Consider the following 18680-nt stretch of genomic DNA (forward strand, 5'->3'; position numbering starts at 1 on the left):
ACCTCATTTGCTCACATTGTATATAGACTTGTTTATACTGTATTATTGACTGTATGTTTGTTTTACTCCATGTGTAACTCTGTGTCGTATCTGTCGAACTGCTTTGCTTTATCTTGGCCAGGTCGCAATTGTAAATGAGAACTTGTTCTCAACTTGCCTACCTGGTTAAATAAAGGTGAAATAAATAAAAATAAAACCGCAAGGCTACCTGCCGCCCATAAAGCACATTGACCTGTAATTTCCATGATGACAATGTTCTAGCAGGATACACTTGGAACTGATTTTCTCGCAGGATGTTGGAGCAACACTTCCGGGACCATTTTTACAGAGACTGAAGAGGAAGCGAGACACTCCATATTTTTTTATTCCATTTAAATTAACGTAAGTATACAAGACCCCTCTGCTATTGCATTGGCGTCTACGGGAGACACCCTGTTAAACCGGAACTCATCGCTTTTTTTCCAATGGTAAACAGCCGAAGTGAGCTATCTTCGTTTATGCACCATCTTTGATTTTTATATCAGTGGAGGCGAACTGAAGAGGGCTCTGGGATGCTAACTGAAAACACCAATTGACGTCGCTTCCTCGTTTCTGGCGTAATCGCTACACGGAAAATAAATGACTAAATGCATCCAGGACCACATTGAAAGTAAGTAACATTTCCACAAGCTAAAATTGGCTAACACTAGCTTATCTACGTTTTCTGAACGCCGCCTAGGCTAGGGTTAGCTAGAAGCAGCTAGCTAGCTAGCAATTTGCTGGCCTGAATTGAAGACGTTGCCTGGACAATTACCTTTAGCCAGCTACTGTAGTTAGTTAGCTAACGATCCACCTACCCAGGCTAGAGAGCGTTGGACCACAAGGAAATGCATTCACTGTTTTGTTTGTGTCTGTGGTGCAGACAGTACTATACATGGTATGTAATGGGATCGTGAGTGTTTGACTAACGTTAGTGTTGTCTGTCAAATGCGAGTTTCCGTCATTAGTTAACTACTGTAGTTAGCGAACGTTATCTGGTGATCCAGCTAGGAGAATAATGATTAAAATTGCTAGGTTATCTAATGAAGGACACGGGGACGCTCGTTTTTCGCAAGTGGTTATCTATGTCCAGTAATCTGGCACGTTACTCTAACCCATGTCAGAACCAAGCTAGCCAGGTGTCTGAGTTTGTGTTTTGTATCTATTAGGGCTACTCTTCCAAAATGAAGGCAGTTATACAGTTATAAAAACATTTACAATACATTCACCACAGATTACACAAAACATTAAGTGTGTTACGTCACACTAGTTTAATTTGAGGTGTCAATCAAAAATGCATCTGTTGACCAATGGGTCAACAATCAATTGTTAATTGTGTAGGTAATCCTCTAAAACAGTGGTTCCCAAACATTTTGTTGTCCCATACCCCTTCAATCATTCAACCTCCAGCTGCGTACCAGGGTCAGCGCACTCTCAAAAGTAGTTTTTTGCTTTCATTGGAAGCCTGCCACACACACACACACTACATAATACATTTATTAAACATAAGAATGAGTGGGTTTTTGTCACAACCCGGCTCGTGTGAAGTGACAAAAAGCTCTTATAGGACCAGGACACAAATAATAATAATCAATAATTTTGCTCTTTATTTTGCCATCTTACATATCAAGCTTTATTTGTTCATCGAAAATTGTGAATAACTCGCCACAGGTTAATGACAAAGGTGTGCTTGAAAGGATGCACATAACTCTGCATTGTTGGGTTGTATTAGAGATAGTCCGTTTTAAATAATTTTCTACACACTGTCTGTGCCTGTATTTAGCTTTCATGCTTGTGAGGGCCGAGAAGCCACTCACATAGGTACATGGTTGCAAAGGGCATCAGTGTATTAACAGTGCGATTTTTTAAATTTATTTTTATAAATAGATATTTTTATTTATTATTATTTATTTTTCTCCAAGGCCGTATACTGTGAACGCAGCCCAATCCAGAAATCTGTCAGTGGTTTCTGATTAAATTCAATTTTCACAAAACTGCTTGTTGCAATTTTGATGAAGCTCTCTTGTTCAGATATTGGTAGTGGACTGGGGGCAGGGCATGAAAGGGATAACAAATCCAGTTGTTTGTGTCATCCATTTCAGGAAAGTACCTGTGTAATTGCGCACCCAGCTCACTCAGGTGCTTCACTATTTGATATTGTCTGTAAGCTTGAGTTAATTGCACACACAAAATCATACAATGATGGAAAGACCTGTGTTGTCCTTGTTAATGCAGACCGAGTAGAGTAGAGCTCCAACTTCTTAATCATAGCCTCAATTTTGTCCCGCACATTGAATATAGTTTCATTGAGTCCCTGTAATCCTAGATTCAAATGATTAAATTGAGAAAAAACATCACCCAGATAGGCTAGTCGTGTGAGAAACTCGTCATCATGCAAGCGGTCAGACAAGTGAAAATGATGGTCAATAAAGATGACTTTAAAAAAGAATGTGTCAGTACTTTGCCCCTTGATATTCAGCGCATTTCTGTATGTTGTAAAAGTGTTACATGGTCACTGCCCATATCTTTGCATAGTGCAGAAAATACACAGGAGTTCAGGGGTCTTGCTTTAACAAATGAACTATTTTCACTGTAGTTTCCAAAACGTCTTTCAAGCTGTCAGGCATCCCTTTTGCAGCAAGAGTCTCTCAGTGGATGCTGCAGTGTACCCAAGTGGCGTTCGAGAGCAACTGCTTGCACGCGCGTTACCACTTCCGTATGTCTCCCTGTCATGGCTTTTGCGCCATCAGTACAGATACCAACGCATCTTGACCACCAAAGTCCATTTGATGTCACAAAGCTTTCCTGTACTTAAAAATATCCTCTCCTTGTTTGCAGAAGATGTCCTCCTTAATTGACCTCCCTTAAATGTAATGGACATATACCATGTCTGTTGACTCATCCAGCTGTAACGCATAGAATTCACTGGCTTTGGTGCGATGCAATAATTGTTTCAAAACATCTCCTGCCATGTCACTGATGTGTCGTGAAAGTGTTGTTTGAGGAAGACATTGTCTGTATAGTTTTTATGGCCTTTTCCCCCAACATTGTCCCAGCCATATCCGCGGCAGCAGGAAGAAATAAGTCCTCCACAATAGTATGGGGCTTGCCTCTCCTAGCCACTCTGTAGCGCACCATATAAGACGCTTCTAGCCCCTTCTTATTAATGGCATCTGTTGCTTTTATACATGTCTTACTACTCGAAAGTCATCTTAATTCTCGCTCAAAAAACTACCGTGGTTTATTTTTCAAATTGGCATGTTTTGTTTCTAAATGTCTACACAACAGTGAAGGTTTCATCGAGTTGTGAGATAACCACTGTGTGTTTATATGTGCAAAAGTACTGAGGAAATGCACTACTCCCAATATAAGTGAACCCCAAATCAATGTAGTTCTCATCATATTTGTACTGCTTAGATGGTCCAATGTCCCTGTCTGTTGTTCAGTGCTTTCCCGGGTAAGGGCGCAGTAGCTCTTCGGCTGCATCAAATTCACAACTGTCAGGGTCTGTAGTCATTTAGGCACGTTGCCTTTCTGTTCTTGGGCACAGGGACTATGGTTGTCTGCTTGAAATATGTTGGTATTACAGACTGATAGGAGAAAGAAAGGGGCTACGGAAAGCGTGATCACACAGTCGCCCGGAACAGCTGATGCTGTCATGCATGCCTCAGTGTTGTTTGCCTCAGCGAGCATAGAAGTGATTTAGCTCATCTGGTAAGCTCGTGTCACTGGGCAGCTCTGTTTCCCTTTTCCCTTTGTAGCCACATAAGACAAGCGTGAGAGCTGGTGTAGTATGATTCAATCTTAGCCCTGTATTTATGCTTTGCCTGTTTGATGTTTCGTCGCCGGGCATAGCAGGATTTCTTGTAAGCTTCCGGGTTAGAGTCGCACTCCTTGAAAGTGGCAGCTCTACCCTCTATCTCAGTGCGAATGTTGTCTGTAATCCATGGCTTCTGGTTGGGGTATGTACGTACAGTCACTGTGGGGACGACGTCCTCACTGCACTTATTGATAAAGCCAGTGACTGATGTGGTGTACTCCTCAATGCCATCGGAAGAATCCCGGAACATGTTCCAGTCTGTGATAGCAAAACAGTCTTGTAGTTTAGCATCTGCGTCTTCTGGCCACATTTAACATGTTGATTGATATTTGTTACAACTGATTTGTTTCCCTGCATTAAAGTCTCTGGCCACTAGGAGCGCCACCTCTGGGGGAGTGGTTTCCTGTTTGCTTATTTCCTTATTCAGCTGACTGAGTGCGGTATTAGTGCCAGCATCTGTCTGTGGTGGTAAATAAACAGCCACGAAAAGTATAGCGGAACTCTCTAGGCAAGTAGTGTGGCCTGCAAATTATCACAATATATTCTACTTCAGGTGAGCAAAATCTAGAGACTTCCTTAGGTTTTGTGCACCAGCGTTTACAGACCTGTACAGATCACCCCCCTCGTCTGACCGAAGTGTGCTGTTCTATCTTGCCTGTGCAGCGTATATCCCTCTAGCTGAATATCCATGTCGTCATTCAGCCACAATTCCGTGAAACATGGGACATCAAAAACTGTAATATCCTGTTGGTAGGATATTCGCGATTGTACCTCCTCTAGTTTTAATATTTGTCTAATATTGTCCAATGATTGCACATTTGCAAGTAGTAGTCCAAACCTAATTTCTCTCATTGTGTATTATTATTATTATTAAACTATGCTCAATTCTGTGCCAGAATTAAGGCTACTGGTTACCCGACATGCATGCTCACTTTCCAGTTGAACTCGTAATCTTTCTTATCGAATCTGCAGGACATAAAACACTATAGAGCCAGTTAAGATGGATATCATTTGAGTTGTGTGTGTGTGTGATTTTGACCCTCCCTTTGTTAAGGGACACATTTTTCCATTTCTGTTAGTCACATGTCTGTGGAACTTGTTCAGTTTGTCTCAGTTGTTTAATCTTATGTTCATACAAATATTTACTCATGTTAAGTTTGAAAAATAAACTCAGTTAATTAACAATGAGGACGTTTCTTTTTTTGCTGAGTGTATATATGTGTGTATGTATGTATATGTGTGTGTGTGTGTGTTGTGTTATAATAAACTGGGTGGGCTGAGCCCTGAATGCAGACCGGCTGACAGCCATTTTTTTACTGCTCTAATTACGTTGGTAACCAGTTTATAATAATAATAAGGCACCTTGGAGGTTTGTGATATATGGCCAATATATACCACGGCTAACGGCTTGTCCAGGCACTCTACGTTGTCGTGCTAAGAACAGCCCTTAGCTGTGGTATATAGTGGCATTAGACCACACCTCCTCTGGCCTTATTGCTTTGTTAAAAATCGTTCAACATTTCGGCGCCCTGCTATTCATGCCAGGAATATAGTATATGCATATGATTAGTATGTGTGGATAGAAAACACTCAGACGTTTCTAAAACTGATTAAATCACGGCTGTGACTATAACAGAACGTGCGTTTCATCGAAAAGTGCAGGAAAATCTGATCACTGAAAATTGAAAAAAATATCCATGCGCCACTTCCAAGGATTGTTAAAGGTGAACCGGATTAAATGAGGTCGAGGTTGCAATACCTACTACAGCTTCCACACGATGTCAACAGTTTTGTCATTTGCCTACGATTTGTTTCTTGGTCAAACAAAGAAGAGACAAGCCATTTCTTCTTGTATCCGACCGGATATTTTGTTTTGAGATTTATCAGGACAGCATTTCCAGACGGACACCTATAGAATTGACATCGCCTCGTGATCAATTTTATCGCTTATTAACGTGTACTAATACCTAAAGTTGCATTACAAAAGTATTTCGAAGTGTTTTGTGAAAGTTTATCGTCGACTTTTTAAATTTAAAAAAATGACGTTACGTTAGAAAACGCTATTTTTTTCCCGTTGTTCACACAGTGTTCATAGATCGATATCTAGGCTATATATGGACCGATTTAATCGAAAAAAGACCCAACATGATGTTTATGGGACATCTAGGAGTGCCAAGAAAGAAGCTGCCATGGGGCAGAAGTCAGCCTGTTGTGATTTTTGATGGCAGATTGCTAGCAAGGATGACAAGAAACTTCATGTGGGGATTATATGTGGCTCAATCGGCTTCTTTCATCATGTTATTGATACTATCTCTTGTGTTGTTTTTTGAAAACCCTACTGGGTTGAGTTTTTCATCTAGCTAGATTTGTCATTCCAACTGCTAGCTAATCCAGTCCTTTCTAAAGGAGCTAGTGTATCTAGTTTTACCTATGTTAGCCAACCACGGCTGGTTTCCTGATTTAGCAATGGAATTTGTGGTTTCCACTAGTTACCACAGCCAAAAAGTCAATGGCTTTTGTGGTTTTGCTTTAAGGTTATCAGTGCGTATAGGATTAATCACATTTTAAAAACAGAAATTGACAAAAAGGGTTTATTACTTTGGCTGTGGTAACTAGTGATGATCAATTTATGCCCTGTTTTCTATCATGATGCATTTCATTGCGTCTTATGTGAACTTCATGCAATCTTGTTCCGCTACTGGACAGATAGGATAGGGTTTCATAACACTAGAAATGTTTCATTCAAGACAGGAGAAACATATTTTTTCAGTTGATAATAAAACATGTTTTGCGGTGGTGTGTATTCATGGATGCCAAGGGAAGCCAGGCTTCCTCAAATTTAGCAATTAAAAAAAGAACATTGCTTTTCTCTTTTGTCGTTTGTTACATTCAGCCTCATGCAAATTTATCTCACCAAAGAAGGCATTTGTGTGAGTGAAACAGCACCCCTCTGTTTTTAATTGGCAAATTTAGCAAATTTAGGCATGACATGCCAGCAACTAATACTGAGGCTACACATCTAAGTATAACTGATCAAATGTATAGAAGACAAGCATTGTAATTTTGACTTCTGTAAAGTGAGTGTGGAAGAGGTGAAAAAATGACAAGCCACCGTGGTCTGACAACTTGGATGGAAAATTACTGAGGGTAGATAGCGGACGATATTGCTGCTCCTATTTGCCATATCTTCAATCTAAGCTTACAATTTTTCATTTAGGCCCCCAAGTTCTCTGAGCAATTATTTTGGCACATAAGATTGTAAACACTAGGAAATCAGCTCCATCCTCAGAAATACAGTGTAGACATTGTTAATGTTGTAAATTATTTTTGTAGCTGGAAATGGCAGGTGCATTAGTTTCACCACTGAGTAATATAATAAAATAATAATATATGCCATTTAGCAGACGCTTTTATCCAAAGCGACTTACAGTCATGTGTGCATACATTCTAAACACGTCTATAATAGATAGTAATGTTTTAAGAAAGGAACATGTGTGTGTACACATACACATTTGGCCTGGCGAACTGGTTTTATGCGCTTACCGAATGGAAGCTGATACGTTTTTTAATTTTTTTTAATGTTTAATCTCCGCTGGTCTCGGGAAGAAATTACGAGGCTTCACTGTCTGAGACCGAGTCAAGACCGAGTATAAATGTATTCGAGACACTTAAAACGTGGACCGGACTCGACTGGTTTTCTCCTGTGCCTCTCCTCTACTTCGAGTACTACCACACTGGTAACTTGAATAAGCAATTTCATAAATGTGTCAACATAGGAATCACAGAAATTGGGTGTTAACCATTACCCCTCTAGTGCAGGGATCATCACCTAGATTCAGCCACAGGCCTATCCTTTTTTTGACAGGATGGAGTTGGATACTGTAGATAAGCCTCACAAGTCCTCAACTGGCAGCTTCATTAAACAGAACACACACCCGTCTCAACGTCAACAGTGAAGAGGTGACTCTGGGATGCTGGCCTTCTAGGCAGAGTTGCAAAGAAAAAGCCATATCTCAGACTGGCCAATAAAAAGAAAAGATTAAGATGGGCAAAATAACACACAATGGACAGAGATATGGCTTTTTCTTTGCAACTCTGCCTAGAAGGCCAGCATCCCGGAGTCACCTCTTCATGGCTGGCCGTTAAATGTACATAGAGGGCTAACATTTATATACATGTTAATCTGTCATGGCTCGAACTAGAGGAGAGATTGACTTCATCATTACTTGCTTTTGTAAGAAGTATTGACATGCTGAAAGCACCTAGCTTTCTGTTTTTAAATTACTAGCACACAGCTCGGACACCCATGCAGACTTGCCACCAGAGGTCTCTTCACAACCCCCAAGCCCAGAACAGGCTATGGGAGGCAAACAGTACTACATAGACCCATGGCTACATGGAACTCGGGTAACTGACGCAAGCTGTAGAATCACCTTATGGAACAGCTGGGACTGTGAGGAGACACACACAGGCACACTCATACACATGCTAACACGCACTCTACACACACGTACACATGAATTTTGTATTGTAGATAGGGCTGGGCATAATGACTATGTATCTCGTGACGATAAACGTTTTTATATCGTTTCATATTATGGTCTTTTGTTTTTCTTTGTTGCAAATCTCACTCTTTACGGCAATATTTTTTGTTAATTGGACGACGCTTTGTGTTCTTGTGGAAGGAAATTTGCAACACAAACAAACATGGAGGAGAGTGAACGTGGCATGGAGACACAAAGCTCGTACCGAAAGGAAGGGCTACTTCGGTCGCATGGACGAGGTTTGGGTATGAAAAGTCTGACACGGACCAGAAAATCGTCATATGCAAAATATGCCGCTGGCCTGTCCCGACAACAAGCTCAAACACCACTAACCTCTTTTACCACCCACGCAAGAGTCAGGTGAAACCGTACGGAGAGACTCTACGGATGAGACCCAAAAAAGTACAGTTGAGTGCTCAAAACAACCCCCCCCCGACTCAGACGTTGCATGAGGCTTTTCCCCACAGCACACCATATGGCAAAGAATTACAAAAATTGAAGGTGATAACAGCTGCCGTTACAACTTACATCTGCGAAGACATGGCCCTAATTTACATGGTGGAGAAACGGGGGTTTTGTGAGTTGTTGCTAACGCTTGACCCAAGGTACCAAATGCAAATTGATGTGTCACGTATTATTGCCAAAATAACATGTAAGCCCCAACATTTTTAGGCCTAACATTTATTTTGTTTGTTACTATAGTTGAAGTGTTTTCTATTTACCTTTTTTAGATTTTATACATTAATATTTAATATTGTTACTTGCTTAATTGAAAATTTGCACAAAGGTTCTAAATAAAAGGAGAAATAATAAAATATTATTTGACCTTAATTCAAAATGTAAAAAGCAATAGGCCTTTACATGTGGTCATTTTATATAAACTATTTATTCAGTGGATTTACAGAAAATGTGCTATATTGTGATATGTATCGTTATCAGGATATTATATTTTGGCCATGTCGCCCAGCCCTAATTGTAGAGCAGTGGCCTGAGGGCACGTCATGTCATATTTTAAGGATCCTCATTTGCTGCCTTGACAGCAGCTAATGGGGATCATTAATAAATACAAACTTCTCATGGCCATTTTAGGGATGTGGCAATGCTCTGAGTAAAACATACGTTAACCTCTTTTTGTTGATACAGTGCATTTGGAAAGTGTTAAGACCCCTTCCCTTTTCCACATTTTGTTACGTTACACACTTTTTCTAAAATGGATTAGGTACATTTGTTTTCCCTCGCCAATCTACACACACTACCCCATAATAGACAAGCAAAAATACCTTATTTACATAAGTATTCAGACCCTTTGCTATGAGACTCAAAATTGAGCTCAGGTGCATCCTGTTTCCATTGATCATCCTTGATGTTTCTACAACTTGATTGGTGTCCACAGGTGGTAAATTAAATTGATTGGACATGATTTGGAAAGGCACACACCTGTCTATATGAGGTCCCACAGTTGACCGTGCATGGCAGAGCGAAAACCAAGCTATGAGGTGGAAAGGAATTGTCCGTAGAGCTCAGAGACAGGATTGTGTCGAGACATAGATCTGGGGAAGGGTACCAAAAAAATGTCTGCAGCATCGAAGATCCCCAAGAACACGGTGGCCTCCATCATTCGTAAATGGAATAAGTTTGGAACCACCAAGACTCTGCCTAGTGCTGGCCGCCCGGACAAAATGAGCAATCTGGGGGGGGGGGGGGGGTTGGTCCTTTTGTCAGGAAGGTGACCAAGAACCCAATGGTCACCCTGACAGAGCTCCAGAGTTCCTCTGTAGAGATGGTTGTCCTTCTGGAAGGTTCTCGCATCTATGCAGCACTCCACAAATCAGGCCTTTATGGTAGTGGCCAGACGGAAGCCACTCCTCAGTAAAATGCACATGACAGCCCACTTGGAGTTTGCCAAAAGGCACCTAAAGGACTCTTAGACCATGAGAAACAAGATCCTCTGGTCTGATGAAACTAAGATTTGTGGAAAAGGTGAAGGGGTCTGAATACTTTCCGAATGCACTGTATAAGTGAATTCGTCCCAATACTATTGGACTCCTAAAATGTGGGGAGGACTATGTACAAGAAGTTGTGACATTTTTAAATTGTTCACCCGATATGGTTGGAAATACCCTCAAAATAAAGCTTACGGTCTGCACTTACCTCCTAGTCATTGTATAATTTCAAATCCAAGTGCTGGAGTACAGGGCCAAAACGAAAGCAACAACAAATGTGTCACTGTCCCAATACTTTCAGAGCTCACTGTACCCAGCTATGGAGGAACTTTGAACGTCCGAGAATTGGCCCGATGCCGGGGCTAGCTCAACACCCTGGACCAGATGTAGCTAACAAACTTAGGTGAATTCAAAAACTGCCTGCTACTCAGGCCCAGAAGCTAAGATATGCATATTATTAGTATTTGGATAGAAAACACTGAAGTTTCTACAACTGTTTGAATCATGTCTGTGAGTATAACAGAACTTATTTGGCAGGCGAAACCCCGAGGACAAACCATTTGAAGTCACTCTCTTTTCAATGGGGTTTCATTGGGAATCCAGATTTCTAAGTGACTTTCTTGCTGTTCCTATCGCTTCCACTAGATCTCAACAGTCTTTAGAAATTGGTTGAGGTTTTTCCTTTGCGAAATGAAGAAGTAGCACTGTTCAGAACGAGGCTAGAGGGAAGTGTAATCTTTGTTAGAGGCGCGTGACATGAAAGCTAGCTACACATTGTTTTCTTCCGGTATTGAACACAGTATATCCCCTCAAAGTTGATTGATTATTTATGTAAAAAAAATACCTACAGTTGTATTAGAAAGTAGTTTGAGATGTTTGGACAAAGTTTACAGGTAACTTATGTAGTCATGTTGCGAGAGTTGGAACCAGTGTTTTTCTGGATCAAACGCGCCAAATGGACATTTTGGATATATATTGACGGAATTAATCTAACAAAAGGACCATTTGTGATGTTTATGGGACATATTGGAGTGCCAACAGAAGAAGCTCGTCAAAGTCTAGGCATAAAATATCTTGATTTCTGCATTTTGTATTTCGCCTGGAAGGTTGAAATATGATCTGTGTTTGTTTGCTTTCGCCGTAAAGCCTTTTTGAAATCTGAGACGTTGGCTGGATTCACAACACGTGTAGCTTTAATTTGGTGTATTGCATGTGTGATTTCATCAAAGTTGAATTTTTATAGTAATTTATTTTACATTTTGCGCTCTGCATTTTCACTGGATGTTGGCCAGTTGGGACACCAGCGTCCCACATCCCAGAGAGGTTAATAAAATCCACTGTGAAATGTTATCGCTATAGTATCCTTAACTAGCTGGCAGGCAGACACTGGAAGGAGATGTTTTTGAGTGACAGTGAGTGCTTTTGTATAGGCACTTGGATTTCGCTTTTTTGTTGGACTGAGTAAAATGCATGTGACGTAAAATAACATTAACCGGTTCCCATGCTTTTAAAATAATGGTTCTGAAGCCTCCCGAGTGACGCAGCGGTTTAAGGCACTGCTTCGCAGTGCTTGAGGCTACAGACCTGGGTTTGATCCCAGGGTGTCTCAAAGCCGGCCGTGACTGGGAGACCCATGAGGCGGTGCACAATTGGCCCGGGCGCCTGTAAGCGGTCTTCGGTCGCCAGCTGGACGGTGTTTCCTCTGACACGTTGGTGTGGCTGTCTTCCGGGTTAAGTGAACAGTGCGGCTTGGCAGGGTCTTGTTTCGGGGGACACAAGGCTCTCAACTTTCACCTCTACCGAATCCGTAGGGGAGTTGCAGCGACATGACAAAACTATAATTATCAATTTGGATATCACGAAATTTGGGAGGAAAAAGTGGCAAAAGTACAAAAAACAAAAAATTGTTGTGTTCCAGAACACTGGAGATCAAATCTTTTGAAACTGTCCTCTTGGCCGCAGAGATAAAAACATGTTACTTTTTTTAAAGGTAATTTCCTTAAATTCTATACATTTTGCCATGGACTGAGTTTTATTAATTTGTTGTTTTTTTAAATCCAGTTTTATAGCTAGTTACCTGCAATTCTACAATTTTTGCCATGTATTGTGTGGTTTTCTAATGTGGTCTGATTGACTTAAACATTTTAACAAACTCAGTGGGTGCTATTTTATTTGAGATATTTTATTCCATAACTGTCCATTATTTTCTACATACTTTCTGGTTTTATCATTTTAAGTTTGAATTGAGTACAAGGAGGCCCGGGAAGGCCCAAATGTAACAACCCTTCATTCTGTTAGTTACGAATGAATTGTATTGTATATTTTATTTGTTCATTTTTCTTAGCTTGCATTGTCCATTGTAACATGTTTGCATAACGACTTAACTCCATGACTGTGACGTTACATTTGATTTAGCACAGCTAGATGAAAAATACACATTTATGCAGTCAGAGAATGCATTAGAAAAACACACACACTGTGTCACACTGAGCAATTTAATCCCTGACTTTCCACACACTATTGTAGGCTTAGCCATGACGTGTGCGACGTGCACAGAGCTGGAATTTGCATAACAGCCGGTAGAGAGAGGATGGTTTGAATCAGTGACTTTGCTACCACAGGCGAGTCTCTCTTACACATTCTCTATATTGAAAAAACAGCCTTTATTCTCACAATGGCATTTGAAACACCTTCCCCTGTACTTTTGTTTATTGTCCTACCTTAAGAAAACATCTACCTCTTTTCACTGGGCTCTAACTGGATTATGGTGTAAAATCCCCTCCATCTCCAATTCACAGCTCTGTTACTCCAAATAACTGAAAACAATGGAAATAGTAAGAACCTGTAATGAAGTTGTAGAATGTCTTGAATTAGTGCACATGACCGCTCTGAAAACAACCCTTAAAGAAATTGGCTAGTCAAACTCTGTCATCTCCTCCAGTATTAGACTGTTGCTGGAACTGCTTTTTTACCAAAGCTTTCCTCCACATTACCAGTAAGCTATTTGTTGAAGTGTGAATGGTCTCAAGTGTAGTAAACTGGAAGGGGAGCTGATATAATGGCCACTTGTTCAACTCATGTGTTTAACGGTTTGTATTCTCCTCCCCTCCCCCCCACTTGACTGGTGAATCCACACTCAACCTTTTACGGGTTTAAATTATTCAAGATTCCCCTCTATGCTGAGTACCTTTTGTGTTTCTTATGTCAAAGCTCTGACCCCAGGTCTGATTGGATATTGCACATCAAGGGTTATTTGCGCTAGTTTGATTTGACGTGGCTGTCTAACCCCTTTCCATCAATGCTTTTCATAGACAATGGAGGAAAAATGCCTTGCTGGGCTGTCGCTGTCGGATGCGAACCGAGCATGAGTATCGTTTTACTTTTAGATGAGGGCTTCCAAGCTTTGTAACAAACTGTTATGGCCTCAGTGAAACAAAGGTTTGAAGGTCTTGCATCTAGGGAAGGAAGCACAGAAAGCTATCTTTGTCTTCTGGTGGCCATCTCAGAGCGACTTTTTCCATCTATCACTTTTCCTCTGCGGATAGAAACTCTTTGAACCAGGTGCAGGAAATATCTCATAGGAAGCCGGCCTAATTTGTGCGATCCCAGTCACTGAGAGCGATAACCAACCCACATTGTGGAGAACAGTGACTGATCGCCATACTCCAGCACCAAGGCCCTCTCCTGTCATTGTCAGAGGGAAATGGAGCAGACAATTGTGGGAAATGAAAGGGGATCTGAAGACGTTGACTTTCTTCCATGAATTATTAACCAAATGCCTACTTTTCTCTGCAGGTTGGTGAGACCTGTCCTGCAATGTTTCATTTAGGTCTAGTACTGGCAACGGTAACATAAACCATCATGATTTACTGAGGCTTGGTTTATTCAAAAATAAAATGTGGGTGTAGGCTAATTCATTAATGTATGGGGGGGGAAATGTATGCACTTGGTATGTAGACAAATCACTGAGTATACCAAACCATTTAAAAACACCTTACTAATATTGTGTTGCACCCCTTTTTGCCCTCAGAACAGCCTCAATTCATTGGGGCGTGGACTCTACAGGGTGTCGAAAGCATTCCACAGGGATGCTGGCCCATGTTGACCTCAATGTTTCCCACAGTTGTCAAGTTGGATGGATGGTTTTGAACCATTCTTGCAACTGTTGTGCGTGAAGAACCCAGCAGCGTTGCAGTTCCTGACACAAACCGGTGTGCCTGGCACCTACTACCACACCTGGTTCAAAGGCCCTTAAATCTTTTGTCTTGCCCATTCACCCTCTGAATGGCCCACACACACAATCCACTTCTCAAGGCTTAAAAATCCTTATTTAACCCGTCTCCTCCGCTTCATCTACATTGATTTGAAGTGGATTTAACAGTCGACATCTGTAAGGGAGCATAGCTTTCTTCTGGATTCACCTAGTCAATCTGTCATGTAAAGAGCAGATGTCCTTAATTGTTTTGTAAACTCTGTGTAATGGCTGTAGTTAATAGCCTCACTGGGTAGGTAGCCTACATAAAAGTTACAAATAGTCCAAACTATATTTAAAAATATATATTACATTTGAATAATATTAGTGACTATGCTCATGGCAGTTATACCCTCCACGTTAGAGCAAAGGTCCTGTAACTTTGCCTCTACAGACAAACAAGGTCACTCGTGGATATTTTTAAAACACAGTTCCTGGTTTCTAGTTGTAGCTTGATGTCAAGGAGCAAGATCTACATTTGAATGCTAAGGCTAATGTTCACAGCATAAAGAATAGGAATTTATTCAATGTGAACCAAAGTACAGTTTGAAACTGTACACAGGTAGTTCCCATATGGCCAAAACAAAAGGTACAACTCAATGTTATATAGCCTTTTTCAATTCTGAGTTTATATCCGGTTTAGTGGACCTGTATTAGTGCCTTGAATTTTTCCTCTGGGGTGACATTACAATTAATTTTAATATAATAGTTTGTTTTCAAAATAAGAATTATTTTACTCATTAGTTACTTCTGTCTTTAAATCAGTAATCATATTCCGGCACTTCAAATGAAATAGACACAATTGTCTTGTATAATGATGATAACCGAGTGTAAAGCTTTACAAAAATGTTGGGTAAGATTCACAGTAATTTCACTTTAACTTAGATAATTGCTTTTATCTTACTTGTGTATTATTATAATGTTACCTGCCTCATGCTTGACAATGTCTTTCATTTTTTTCATTTATTGGCGTCACCCCATAGGACACTGTCACACCGACGGACAATACACAACAGGCAGTCCAAATTGTACAGTTAAAACATAATGACACTTTCAGAAGTTTTTGACCACTGTAAAAATGCTTCTAAACATCAGTTCTAAACATCAGTAATGGATCCTCATTTGAAGTGTACTCATTACAATTACAGATAATCCAAAGAGTCATGTATTATTTTTTGTCACTACTTCCCCGAACTGGGAGTGGCTCATTTCCGTGCCTGCTTCCTTCCTTGTGCTAGCCCTTTCTCAGGCTCCCTCTACTGAGTCGAACCCTGATTTTTCCGTGACCAGTCGTCACCATGGTAGGCACAAAGTACCATTGGAAGTTGATAGGGCAGACATTCGAATGAGACGCCAGTGCCACGAAGGGTCCCCGTATCGGTTTTGGGCCAGCACTTGTTGGCATATCTTAGCGCTACAATTGCCACAGTTATCCAAGTAACATTGGAGCGAATTAATGGAACCTTAACTTAATGAGCCATGCAAAGTTTCACTGTACCGGCCGTGTGTATTTAGACTTGGCTTAATCTTTGGGACAAGAATATGGCAGGATCAACCAGGTAGAGCAGGAGGGGAACAGTTTCCAAAAGAGGCACGGCTGATGGGGGCTCCCAGGGTGAATCACGTATGCCAATCGGTCAGGAAAAGAGAAACTGGTAGGACAGACATAAAGGGACCAATGGGATGGATGTTCTAATGCAGGGAGTGAGAACCAGGAATGGGAGCACCACAGCCATTCCCCATTGTCTGCCTGCACGATCACTAGGACCAGGTAAAGAAACTAGACCCTCCCCGGAGGGCAGAGACAGACACAGAGGTTGCAGAGAGTGAGAAACCAGGCATGGGAGAATGAATACATAAATCTTGCAGAATCACTTAAAAGCATCAAAATTGCAGCAGGATACAAATAGGTCTAATGCAAATAAGTGTTATTTGATTATAATTAAATGTTTATTAATAGGTTATGTCCCCTGGAGTGACTGCTGTTTCCTCTGCTGTGACACCAGCTTCCTGTCACACCGTTGGAAAACTCAGGCTGTATGGCCCATTTTGGTCCTTATTGTTAATAGTAAGCCTTCCTTATGATTTCACCACAAACAGTTTTTATTTTTGTACTTCAAGTGTGTAAAACAATATATCTACAGTACCAGTGAAAAGTTTGGACTCTTTTCTACATTGTAGAATAATAGTGAAAACATAAAAATAACACACATGAAATCATGTGGTAACCAAAAAAGTGTTAAATCAAAATCTATTTGAGATTCTTCAAATAGCCACCCTTTGCCTTAATGACAGCTTTTCACACTCTTGGCATTCTCTCAACCAGCTTGGAATGGAATAACCTGGAATGCATTTCAATTAACAGGTGTTAATTGAAACCACTACTAAAGGACACCAATAAGAAGAGACTTGCTTGGGCCAAGAAACACAAGCAATGGACATTAGATAAGTGGAAATCTGTCATTTTGGTCTGTCGCAGAGTAGGTGAACGGATGATCTCCGCATGTGTGGTTCCCACCGTGAAGCATGGAGGAGGTGGTGTGACTGTGTGGGGGAGCTTTGCTGGTGACACGGTCAGGGATTTATTTAAAATTCAAGGCACACTTAACCAACATGGCTACCACAGCATTCAATTGCGATACGCCATCCCATCTGGTTTGCACTTAGTCCCAATATCATTTTTTTATCAACAGGACAATGACCCAGCACACCTCCAGGCTATATAAGGGCTATTTGATCAAGGAGATTGGAGTGCTGCATTAGATGACCTGGCCGCCACAATCACCCAACCTCAACCCAATTGAGATGGTTTGGGATGACTTGGACCGCGGAGTGAAGGAAAAGAAGGCAACAAGTACTCAGCACATGTGGAATCTCCTTCAAGACTATTGGAAAAGCATTCCAGGTGAAGCTGGTTGAGAGAATACCAAGAGTGTGCAAAGGTGTCATCAAGGCAAAGGGTGGCTACTTTGAAGAATCTCAAATATATTTCGATTTTGATTTGACACTTGTTTTAGTTACTACATGATTCCATGTGTGTTATTTCATAGTTTTGATGTATTCACTATTCTGCAATGTAAAAGAAATACATGTAAAACCTTTGAATGGTACTTTACGTCTCGTCATTATATACAGATCTCTGGTGTAAATGCGGAAGGTGCACAGAGGAGCGACTGAGACTAGACCAAAAATACAACATGAGAACAAGCGGACATAAAAACAAAAAATAACAAAACCTTGATTCTTGGAATATCACGCAAAAACACACATTTGAATTCATTTAATATCGCCCAGCCCTAAGCTCCCTCATCACAATTTTTGCCATTTTCAGTATCCTGACAGTATCAATTTAGGACTACACTTTTTTTTTGTAGAGTTCTTTTATCCTGCAGGTCCTTGTGTGGTGGGGTTGTCATGGTTTCTCAGTACCTAGTCACTCCATAGTTTATCTCAGCAGGACATTTAAATTGGTCAATTTCTGACATTTCCTTTTCCCTTGTTTCCAGGATACCTGTGAAAGCTCTCGCTCCCCCACCCCAATGTCGAGGTCGCAGTGACGGGGCTGGGCAGAGGCAGAGCCCGGTGCCCCGGCCCCTTTGCCCAGCTGAGGAGCAGCCCCTGACAGGGAGCGCACCATCTCCCTGTGCCTCGTGTCCTCTGGGGGGGCATTTTGAGCCATGGAGCACCCACGGGAAAAAGAGGGTGAGCGACCGGCGCGCAGCAGCAAGGCGGGTCAGGGGCGCAGCGGGCACTCTCGCCCCTCTGGATCAGGCTCCTCCGGAGTGCTCATGGTTGGGCCAAACTTCCGTGTGGGCAAGAAGATTGGCTGTGGTAACTTTGGAGAGCTGAAGCTAGGTAAGAACTGGCCACCCTTTCAAGAATACATTTGGAACTTTTTTTGGTGTATGTATGAAGATTGGTTTTACAATTTTGGGCCTCTGTAACATAAAATCTTCATTGATGAATTCCTAATGACAATCAGTGCCCTCTTCTCACCCTCGCTATCATAATATCTCAACACGATGATTAAAGTTCGATGCAATCACTGATTCATGATGAGGTCAGGCCCCAGCTACTCTGCAAAGGCTGTGGACACTGGAATT

The 18680-nt window shown here is 41.2% G+C and overlaps 1 protein-coding gene across 7 annotated transcripts in view; it reads left to right on the forward strand.

The window, feature by feature from the left end:
• Positions 1–260: 260 nt before the first annotated feature.
• LOC124002270 (casein kinase I-like) overlaps positions 261–18680 on the forward strand; it is a 66871-nt gene continuing 48451 nt past the window's right edge. For 6 of the 7 annotated variants that reach the window (XR_006832971.1, XR_006832973.1, XM_046309648.1 and 3 more), the window contains exons 1-2: positions 308–649; positions 18084–18432. Coding sequence is in view for 5 of the 7 variants with exons in the window: in XM_046309648.1 (XP_046165604.1) it covers positions 18255–18432 (178 nt within the window). In the remaining 2 variants the exon portion in view is untranslated. Of the gene's footprint in view, positions 650–18083; positions 18433–18680 lie in introns of all 7 variants that reach the window. The other variant, XM_046309655.1, reaches the window with a different exon arrangement.

Source organism: Oncorhynchus gorbuscha, linkage group LG02, assembly GCF_021184085.1.
Source record: "Oncorhynchus gorbuscha isolate QuinsamMale2020 ecotype Even-year linkage group LG02, OgorEven_v1.0, whole genome shotgun sequence".
Taxonomy (NCBI): domain Eukaryota; kingdom Metazoa; phylum Chordata; class Actinopteri; order Salmoniformes; family Salmonidae; genus Oncorhynchus; species Oncorhynchus gorbuscha.